Source organism: Coregonus clupeaformis, unplaced genomic scaffold (assembly GCF_020615455.1).
Source record: "Coregonus clupeaformis isolate EN_2021a unplaced genomic scaffold, ASM2061545v1 scaf5124, whole genome shotgun sequence".
Lineage (NCBI taxonomy): Eukaryota > Metazoa > Chordata > Actinopteri > Salmoniformes > Salmonidae > Coregonus > Coregonus clupeaformis.
The window spans coordinates 5,001-16,679 of NW_025538578.1; the positions used below are offsets into that span (position 1 = coordinate 5,001).

At 43.4% G+C, this 11,679-nt stretch overlaps 1 protein-coding gene across 1 annotated transcript in view; it reads left to right on the forward strand.

The window, feature by feature from the left end:
• Positions 1–9,958, forward strand: part of LOC121563762 (huntingtin-like) — a gene marked incomplete at its 3' end in the record, with an annotated part of 14,478 nt that extends 4,520 nt beyond the window's left edge. The window contains exons 5-8 of the mRNA XM_045220704.1: positions 1–54; positions 8,802–8,865; positions 9,103–9,203; positions 9,812–9,958. The exon at positions 1–54 is cut by the window's left edge and continues 86 nt beyond it. Of these exons, the coding sequence (XP_045076639.1) occupies positions 1–54; positions 8,802–8,865; positions 9,103–9,203; positions 9,812–9,958 (366 nt within the window). The remainder of the gene's footprint in view (positions 55–8,801; positions 8,866–9,102; positions 9,204–9,811) is intronic.
• Positions 9,959–11,679: the final 1,721 nt, after the last annotated feature.

The following is an 11,679-nucleotide window of genomic DNA, read 5'->3' on the forward strand; positions in this document are numbered from 1 at the left end:
CTATTGGCTGGTCAGGACGGAACTCCTCGACACTCTGGCAGAGGTGGACTTCCGGTAAGAGTTCCAGAATCTGCCTCTAAACGTTCCGGAATGGAATGGGATTAGAGATTCCAGATTGTCTTTTAGGATCCAGTTTGGCCTTTAAGTCATAATGAATATGACTTAAAGGTAGCTTAGTGGTTAAGAGCGTTGTGCCAGTAACCGAAAGGTCGCTGGTTCTAATCCCCGAGCCCACTAGGTGAAAAATCTGTCGATGTGCCCTTGAGCAAGGCACTTAACCCTAATTGCTCCTGTAAGTCGCTCTGGATAAGAGCGTCTGCTAAATGACCAATTATTTATTATTATAATAAGTGGGGGGGACCTGATCCTAGATCAGCACTCCTGCTTTGATAAGCTTTATGAATACTGGACCTGATCCTGATAAGCTTTATGAATACTGGACCTGATCCTGATAAGCTTTATGAATACTGGACCTGATCCTGATAAGCTTTATGAATACTGGACCTGATCCTGATAAGCTTTATGAATACTGGACCTGATCCTGATAAGCTTTATGAATACTGGACCTGATCCTGATAAGCTTTATGAATACTGGACCTGATCCTGATAAGCTTTATGAATACTGGACCTGATCCTGATAAGCTTTATGAATACTGGACCTGATCCTGATAGGCTTTATGAATACTGGACCTGATCCTGATAAGCTTTATGAATACTGGACCTGATCCTGATAAGCTTTATGAATACTGGACCTGATCCTAGATCAGCACTACTACTCTGATAATCTTTATGAATACTGGACCTGATCCTGATAAGCTTTATGAATACTGGACCTGATCCTGATAAGCTTTATGAATACTGGACCTGATCCTAGATCAGCACTCCTGCTCTGATAAGCTTTATGAATACTGGACCTGATCCTGATAAGCTTTATGAATACTGGACCTGATCCTGATAAGCTTTATGAATACTGGACCTGTTCCTAGATCAGCACTACTACTCTGATAAGCTTTATGAATACTGGACCTGATCCTAGATCAGCACTCCTGCTCTGATAATCTTTATGAATACTGGACCTGATCCTGATAAGCTTTATGAATACTGGACCTGATCCTGATAAGCTTTATGAATACTGGACCTGATCCTAGATCAGCACTACTACTCTGATAAGCTTTATGAATACTGGACCTGATCCTGATAAGCTTTATGAATACTGGACCTGATCCTGATAAGCTTTATGAATACTGGACCTGATCCTGATAAGCTTTATGAATACTGGACCTGATCCTGATAAGCTTTATGAATACTGGACCTGATCCTAGATCAGCACTACTACTCTGATAAGCTTTATGAATACTGGACCTGATCCTGATAAGCTTTATGAATACTGGACCTGATCCTGATAAGCTTTATGAATACTGGACCTGATCCTGATAAGCTTTATGAATACTGGACCTGATCCTGATAAGCTTTATGAATACTGGACCTGATCCTGATAAGCTTTATGAATACTGGACCTGATCCTAGATCAGCACTACTACTCTGATAAGCTTTATGAATACTGGACCTGTTCCTAGATCAGCACTACTACTCTGATAAGCTTTATGAATACTGGACCTGATCCTAGATCAGCACTCCTGCTCTGATAAGCTTTATGAATACTGGACCTGATCCTGATAAGCTTTATGAATACTGGACCTGATCCTAGATCAGCACTACTACTCTGATAAGCTTTATGAATACTGGACCTGATCCAGATCAGCACTACTACCTGATAAGCTTTATGAATACTGGACCTGATCCTAGATCAGCACTACTACTCTGATAAGCTTTATGAATACTGGACCTGATCCTAGATCAGCACTACTACTCTGATAAGCTTTATGAATACTGGACCTGATCCTGATAAGCTTTATGAATTCTGGACCTGATCCTAGATCAGCACTACTACTCTGATAATCTTTATGAATACTGGACCTGATCCTGATAAGCTTTATGAATACTGGACCTGATCCTGATAAGCTTTATGAATACTGGACCTGATCCTGATAAGCTTTATGAATACTGGACCTGATCCTGATAAGCTTTATGAATACTGGACCTGATCCTGATAAGCTTTATGAATACTGGACCTGATCCTAGATCAGCACTACTACTCTGATAAGCTTTATGAATACTGGACCTGATCCTGATAAGCTTTATGAATACTGGACCTGATCCTGATAAGCTTTATGAATACTGGACCTGATCCTGATAAGCTTTATGAATACTGGACCTGATCCTGATAAGCTTTATGAATACTGGACCTGATCCTGATAAGCTTTATGAATACTGGACCTGATCCTGATCAGCACTACTACTCTGATAAGCTTTATGAATACTGGACCTGTTCCTAGATCAGCACTACTACCTGATAAGCTTTATGAATACTGGACCTGATCCTAGATCAGCACTCCTGCTGATAAGCTTTATGAATACTGGACCTGATCCTGATAAGCTTTATGAATACTGGACCTGATCCTAGATCAGCACTACTACTCTGATAAGCTTTATGAATACTGGACCTGATCCTAGATCAGCACTACTACTCTGATAAGCTTTATGAATACTGGACCTGATCCTGATAAGCTTTATGAATTCTGGACCTGATCCTAGATCAGCACTACTACTCTGATAATCTTTATGAATACTGGACCTGATCCTGATAAGCTTTATGAATACTGGACCTGATCCTGATAAGCTTTATGAATACTGGACCTGATCCTGATAAGCTTTATGAATACTGGACCTGATCCTAGATCAGCACTACTACTCTGATAAGCTTTATGAATACTGGACCTGATCCTGATAAGCTTTATGAATACTGGACCTGATCCTAGATCAGCACTCCTGCTCTGATAAGCTTTATGAATACTGGACCTGATCCTAGATCAGCACTACTACTCTGATAAGCTTTATGAATACTGGACCTGATCCTGATAAGCTTTATGAATACTGGACCTGATCCTAGATCAGCACTACTACTCTGATAAGCTTTATGAATACTGGACCTGATCCTGATAAGCTTTATGAATACTGGACCTGATCCTGATAAGCTTTATGAATACTGGACCTGATCCTGATAAGCTTTATGAATACTGGACCTGATCCTGATAAGCTTTATGAATACTGGACCTGATCCTAGATCAGCACTACTACTCTGATAAGCTTTATGAATACTGGACCTGATCCTAGATCAGCACTCCTACTCTGATAATCTTTATGAATACTGGACCTGATCCTGATAAGCTTTATGAATACTGGACCTGATCCTAGATCAGCACTACTACTCTGATAAGCTTTATGAATACTGGACCTGATCCTAGATCAGCACTACTACTCTGATAAGCTTTATGAATACTGGACCTGATCCTAGATCAGCACTACTACTCTGATAAGCTTTATGAATACTGGACCTGATCCTAGATCAGCACTCCTGCTCTGATAAGCTTTATGAATACTGGACCTGATCCTGATAAGCTTTATGAATACTGGACCTGATCCTGATAAGCTTTATGAATACTGGACCTGATCCTAGATCAGCACTACTACTCTGATAAGCTTTATGAATACTGGACCTGATCCTGATAAGCTTTATGAATACTGGACCTGATCCTAGATCAGCACTCCTGCTCTGATAAGCTTTATGAATACTGGACCTGATCCTAGATCAGCACTCCTGCTCTGATAAGCTTTATGAATACTGGACCTGATCCTGATAAGCTTTATGAATACTGGACCTGATCCTAGATCAGCACTCCTGCTCTGATAAGCTTTATGAATACTGGACCTGATCCTGATAAGCTTTATGAATACTGGACCTGATCCTGATAAGCTTTATGAATACTGGACCTGATCCTAGATCAGCACTACTACTCTGATAAGCTTTATGAATACTGGACCTGATCCTAGATCAGCACTACTACTCTGATAAGCTTTATGAATACTGGACCTGTTCCTAGATCAGCACTACTACTCTGATAAGCTTTATGAATACTGGACCTGATCCTAGATCAGCACTCCTGCTCTGATAAGCTTTATGAATACTGGACCTGATCCTGATAAGCTTTATGAATACTGGACCTGATCCTAGATCAGCACTACTACTCTGATAAGCTTTATGAATACTGGACCTGATCCTAGATCAGCACTACTACTCTGATAAGCTTTATGAATACTGGACCTGATCCTAGATCAGCACTACTACTCTGATAAGCTTTATGAATTCTGGACCTGATCCTAGATCAGCACTACTACTCTGATAAGCTTTATGAATTCTGGACCTGATCCTAGATCAGCACTACTACTCTGATAAGCTTTATGAATTCTGGACCTGATCCTAGATCAGCACTACTACTCTGATAAGCTTTATGAATTCTGGACCTGATCCTAGATCAGCACTACTACTCTGATAAGCTTTATGAATACTGGACCTGATCCTAGATCAGCACTCCTGCTCTGATAAGCTTTATGAATACTGGACCTGATCCTGATAAGCTTTATGAATACTGGACCTGATCCTAGATCAGCACTACTACTCTGATAAGCTTTATGAATACTGGACCTGGATCCTAGATCAGCACTACTACTCTGATAAGCTTTATGAATACTGGACCTGATCCTAGATCAGCACTCCTGCTCTGATAAGCTTTATGAATACTGGACCTGATCCTGATAAGCTTTATGAATACTGGACCTGATCCTAGATCAGCACTACTACTCTGATAAGCTTTATGAATACTGGACCTGATCCTAGATCAGCACTACTACTCTGATAAGCTTTATGAATACTGGACCTGATCCTAGATCAGCACTACTACTCTGATAAGCTTTATGAATACTGGACCTGATCCTAGATCAGCACTACTACTCTGATAAGCTTTATGAATTCTGGACCTGATCCTAGATCAGCACTACTACTCTGATAAGCTTTATGAATACTGGACCTGATCCTAGATCAGCACTACTACTCTGATAAGCTTTATGAATTCTGGACCTGATCCTAGATCAGCACTACTACTCTGATAAGCTTTATGAATACTGGACCTGATCCTAGATCAGCACTACTACTCTGATAAGCTTTATGAATACTGGACCTGATCCTGATAAGCTTTATGAATTCTGGACCTGATCCTAGATCAGCACTCCTGCTCTGATAAGCTTTATGAATACTGGACCTGATCCTGATAAGCTTTATGAATACTGGACCTGATACTAGATCAGCACTCCTGCTCTGATAAGCTTTATGAATACTGGACCTGATCCTAGATCAGCACTACTACTCTGATAAGCTTTATGAATACTGGACCTGTTCCTAGATCAGCACTACTACTCTGATAAGCTTTATGAATACTGGACCTGATCCTAGATCAGCACTCCTGCTCTGATAAGCTTTATGAATACTGGACCTGATCCTGATAAGCTTTATGAATACTGGACCTGATCCTAGATCAGCACTACTACTCTGATAAGCTTTATGAATACTGGACCTGATCCTAGATCAGCACTACTACTCTGATAAGCTTTATGAATACTGGACCTGATCCTGATAAGCTTTATGAATACTGGACCTGATCCTGATAAGCTTTATGAATACTGGACCTGATCCTAGATCAGCACTACTACTCTGATAAGCTTTATGAATACTGGACCTGATCCTGATAAGCTTTATGAATACTGGACCTGATCCTGATAAGCTTTATGAATACTGGACCTGATCCTAGATCAGCACTACTACTCTGATAAAGCATGAATACTGGACCTGATCTGATAAGCTTTATGAATACTGGACCTGATCCTGATAAGCTTTATGAATACTGGACCTGATCCTGATAAGCTTTATGAATACTGGACCTGATCCTGATAAGCTTTATGAATACTGGACCTGATCCTAGATCAGCACTACTACTCTGATAAGCTTTATGAATACTGGACCTGATCCTAGATCAGCACTACTACTCTGATAAGCTTTATGAATACTGGACCTGATCCTAGATCAGCACTACTACTCTGATAAGCTTTATGAATACTGGACCTGTTCCTAGATCAGCACTACTACTCTGATAATCTTTATGAATACTGGACCTGATCCTGATAAGCTTTATGAATACTGGACCTGATCCTAGATCAGCTTACTACTCTGATAAGCTTTATGAATACTGGACACAGTCCTGATAAGCTTTATGAATACTGGACCTGATCCTGATAAGCTTTATGAATACTGGACCTGATCCTAGATCAGCACTACTACTCTGATAAGCTTTATGAATACTGGACCTGATCCTGATAAGCTTTATGAATACCTGGACCTGATCCTGATAAGCTTTATGAATACTGGACCTGATCCTGATAAGCTTTATGAATACTGGACCTGATCCTGATAAGCTTTATGAATACTGGACCTGATCCTAGATCAGCACTACTACTCTGATAAGCTTTATGAATACTGGACCTGATCCTAGATCAGCACTACTACTCTGATAAGCTTTATGAATACTGGACCTGATCCTAGATCAGCACTACTACTCTGATAATCTTTATGAATACTGGACCTGATCCTGATAAGCTTTATGAATACTGGACCTGATCCTAGATCAGCACTACTACTCTGATAAGCTTTATGAATACTGGACCTGATCCTAGATCAGCACTACTACTCTGATAATCTTTATGAATACTGGACCTGATCCTGATAAGCTTTATGAATACTGGACCTGATCCTAGATCAGCACTACTACTCTGATAAGCTTTATGAATACTGGACCTGATCCTGATAAGCTTTATGAATACTGGACCTGATCCTGATAAGCTTTATGAATACTGGACCTGATCCTAGATCAGCACTACTACTCTGATAAGCTTTATGAATACTGGACCTGATCCTGATAAGCTTTATGAATACTGGACCTGATCCTGATAAGCTTTATGAATACTGGACCTGATCCTAGATCAGCACTACTACTCTGATAAGCTTTATGAATACTGGACCTGATCCTAGATCAGCACTACTACTCTGATAAGCTTTATGAATACTGGACCTGATCCTAGATCAGCACTACTACTCTGATAAGCTTTATGAATACTGGACCTGATCCTGATAAGCTTTATGAATTCTGGACCTGATCCTAGATCAGCACTCCTGCTCTGATAATCTTTATGAATACTGGACCTGATCCTGATAAGCTTTATGAATACTGGACCTGATCCTAGATCAGCACTCCTGCTCTGATAAGCTTTATGAATACTGGACCTGATCCTGATAAGCTTTATGAATACTGGACCTGATCCTAGATCAGCACTCCTGCTCTGATAAGCTTTATGAATACTGGACCTGATCCTGATAAGCTTTATGAATACTGGACCTGATCCTAGATCAGCACTACTACTCTGATAAGCTTTATGAATACTGGACCTGATCCTGATAAGCTTTATGAATACTGGACCTGATCCTAGATCAGCACTACTACTCTGATAAGCTTTATGAATACTGGACCTGATCCTGATAAGCTTTATGAATACTGGACCTGATCCTGATAAGCTTTATGAATACTGGACCTGATCCTAGATCAGCACTACTACTCTGATAAGCTTTATGAATACTGGACCTGATCCTAGATCAGCACTCCTGCTCTGATAAGCTTTATGAATACTGGACCTGATCCTAGATCAGCACTCCTGCTCTGATAATCTTTATGAATACTGGACCTGATCCTGATAAGCTTTATGAATACTGGACCTGATCCTAGATCAGCACTCCTGCTCTGATAAGCTTTATGAATACTGGACCTGATCCTGATAAGCTTTATGAATACTGGACCTGATCCTAGATCAGCACTCCTGCTCTGATAAGCTTTATGAATACTGGACCTGATCCTGATAAGCTTTATGAATACTGGACCTGATCCTAGATCAGCACTACTACTCTGATAAGCTTTATGAATACTGGACCTGATCCTAGATCAGCACTACTACTCTGATAAGCTTTATGAATACTGGACCTGATCCTAGATCAGCACTCCTGCTCTGATAAGCTTTATGAATACTGTACCTGATCCTGATAAGCTTTATGAATACTGGACCTGATCCTAGATCAGCACTACTACTCTGATAGCTTTATGAATACTGGACCTGATCCTGATAAGCTTTATGAATACTGGACCTGATCCTAGATCAGCACTCCTGCTCCGATGCTTTATGAATACTGGACCTGATCCTAGATCAGCACTACTACTCTGATAAGCTTTATGAATACTGGACCTGGATCCTAGATCAGCACTACTACTCTGATAAGCTTTATGAATACTGGACCTGATCTGATAAGCTTTATGAATACTGGACCTGATCCTGATAAGCTTTATGAATACTGGACCTGATCCTAGATCAGCACTACTACTCTGATAAGCTTTATGAATACTGGACCTGATCCTGATAAGCTTTATGAATACTGGACCTGATCCTGATAAGCTTTGTGAATACTGGACCTGATCCTGATAAGCTTTATGAATACTGGACCTGATCCTGATAAGCTTTATGAATACTGACCTGATCCTAGATCAGCACTACTACTCTGATAAGCTTTATGAATACTGGACCTGATCCTGATAAGCTTTATGAATACTGGACCTGATCCTGATAAGCTTTATGAATACTGGACCTGATCCTAGATCAGCACTACTACTCTGATAAGCTTTATAAAGTCAATTTGTAGAATTACTGGATGGTTGAATGTGTGGATCATTAGATTGTTATCTTGGTGTTTCCAGGTTGGTGAACTTCCTGGAGAAGAGAACAGAGAGTTTACACAAAGGAGAGCATCACTACACTGGGGTAAGACCTTCCAATATTCCTTCCTCCCTCCCTCCTTCATCGACCTCTCTATTCACTTGACATCCACCACGCTCTGTCTCTCTCTCTTTCTCCCTCATTTGCCATAAGCTCAATATAACAACTCTCTCTCTCTCTCTCTCTCTCTCTCTCTCTCTCTCTCTCTCTCTCTCTCTCTCTCTCTCTCTCTCTCTCTCTCTCTCTCTCTCTCTCTCTCTCTCTCTCTCTCTCTCTCTCTAGTTGCTAAGGTTACAGGAGAGAGTGTTGAATGACGTTGTGATTCATCTGTTGGGAGACGACGATCCTCGAGTACGACACATAGCTGCTGCCACTGTCAGCAGGTAGGGGTGTGGGGGCATGCATGGGTAGGACTGTGTGTGTGACAGAGTGTGTGTGTGTATGTGAGACAGTGTATGTGTGAGACAGTGTGTGTGTGTATGTGTGAGACAGTGTTTGTGTATATGTGAGACAGAGTGTGTGATTGAAAGCATCTAACTCCTCCTTTACTTTCCCTCCTCCCCCTCAACCCAACCCTCCCTCCTTCAACCCAACCCTCCCTCCCTCCCTCCCTTCTTCCACCCAACCCTCCCTCCTCTCCTTCAACTCTCCCCCCTTCCCTCCCTCTCCTTCAACTCACCCCCCTCCCTCCTTTCCTTCAACCCTCCCTCCCTCCCTCCTCTCCTTCAACCCAACCCTCCCTCCCTCTCCTTCAACTCTCCCCCTCCCTCTCCTTCAACTCTTCTCCCTCCCTTCTCTCCTTTAACCCAACCCTCCCTCCCTCTCCTTCTACTCTCCCCCTCCCTTTCTCCTTTAACCCAACCCTCACTCCCTCTCCTTCAACTCTCCCCCCCTTCCCTCCCTCTCCTTCTACTCTCCCCCCTTCCCTCCCTCTCCTTCTACTCTCCCCCCTCCCTCCCTCCCTCCCTCCTCCCTCCCTCCCTCCTCCCAGACTAGTCAGCAGGTTGTTCTATGAGTGTGACCAGGGCCAGGCTGATCCAGTGGTGGCTATAGCCAGGGACCAGAGCTCTGTCTATCTACAGCTACTGATGCACGAGACACTACCACCTTCACACTTTACTGTCTCTACCATCACCAGGTATACACACACAACACACACACACACACACCACACACACACACAACACACACCACACACACACACACAAGTGCGTTTTGTGACGTCACGAGAGGCTACACAGCTTTCAGCGGGATTGCTCAAGTAGTGCAAGGAGACAAGGTTCAAACAAAACAAGGATTTTATTATAGCTCTTGGGAAATTAACGAAAATATAACAAAATTCTGTTCTCTTGTGGCTCTTTAAGGGTTAACAGTTCAGGGATGTCTCTTCCACATCCAAAATCATAATTCTCACTCGCTCAGATAACTTTTCCCCAGCCTTACTGTAGTCCACGTTGCAGCTAGTAGCCAACCCAGCAAAAAGTCCTTCAAATGTCTCTCACGTATTTCCACAGGTGCATATATCCAAAGGTGAGTATTTCCCCAAAGGTAAGTATCTCCAAATCCTTATATTCCTCATGGAAGTGGACGTGCAGCACTCTTTGTCCTCCAGAGAGCCCAGGTTGAGACGTGCTCTTCACCCCCACCCTCTCAGTGTGTCTCTTCCCTTCCCCAAACCTTCAGCTCATCAGCTCCTCATTTGTTTCAGCTGCGTGGGAAGATTGGCCATGAGGGGTGGGTTCCCGACCATACCGGCAGATGGAGCCATAGCTGTCTGGGTTTGCAGCCACCTCAGGGGGATGTAACGTCCCTCCAGGGACAGCCTCTCGTGACATCATACATCCCCTCCTCGGGACCGGCGTCCTCGTCGTGGTAAAGGCAGCGAAGAAGGCATCACGCCGGGGAGAGGGTCCGCATTGCCGTGGTGCTTGCCAGACTGCTCTCTCTCTCAACTCCTCCAACTCTAGGACCCAGGGACTCAGCCTCCTGTTGTCTCTCCTTGAGTTTCTTACTGAACGTTCAGCCTTGGTTTTAGCAGAGTTTAGCTTCTGTTGAGCAGCTTTCAGTTCCTTCTCTCTCTCTGCCTCCGCATTCTTCATCTTGTTCTCAACACCTTGTACTTCTCCTCTGCCTTCTTCTGGACCTCCTTACTACTGCGCAGGGTCTCCTCACCTCCTCGATGGTCCTGCGCAGCCTCTCCAGCTCCTCCTGTTGCTTAGGGAGCTCTGTTGGAGTTTAGCCTGGAGGATATCTAACTCTTCTGTCTTCATGTCTAACTGTTGCTTTTGACAAACGATACCTCTCAGCGGTCCCCTTCAGACCAGACAGTTCTTTGTCCAGATTCTGTAGCTCCGCGTCTCTGTGTCGGTCTGGGCACCTGCCCTCCCTATCAGAGCCCGGGCGGGGAGTGAGTAACTCGGAGGATTGCAACGGAGCCTTCCCCAGGATGAGTCTTGCCTCTCCGTTTCCAAATGTGCACTCGGGTTATCCTCTCCTGAGACTCTCTCCAGAGTGGGTAAAGGCTGGGCAGTCTGCGTCCAATTAGGACAGGGACGGGAGGGAATTCAAATCCACCCCGCCGTCGTGTGTATGGTTCCCCGTGTGCTGGTCATTGTAAGTTCAGTAATGGGGTATTTCTCTGGTGTCCCCATGGACACAGGGAAACTGGGAGGACTTTCCCGGGGTCGACACACGTTGGGCCCACCAAATCCTTACGCGTGACCAGGGTGGCCCGGCTACCAGAATCCAGTAGGCCTCCAAGCATCATGGTGATTCACAGTTGACCGGGCAGGTGGGGCGTCGATCTGGGCCGCCATCTCGACTCCCAAGAGCGAGGCAAACGGTGTGTGGGTGCTGCGC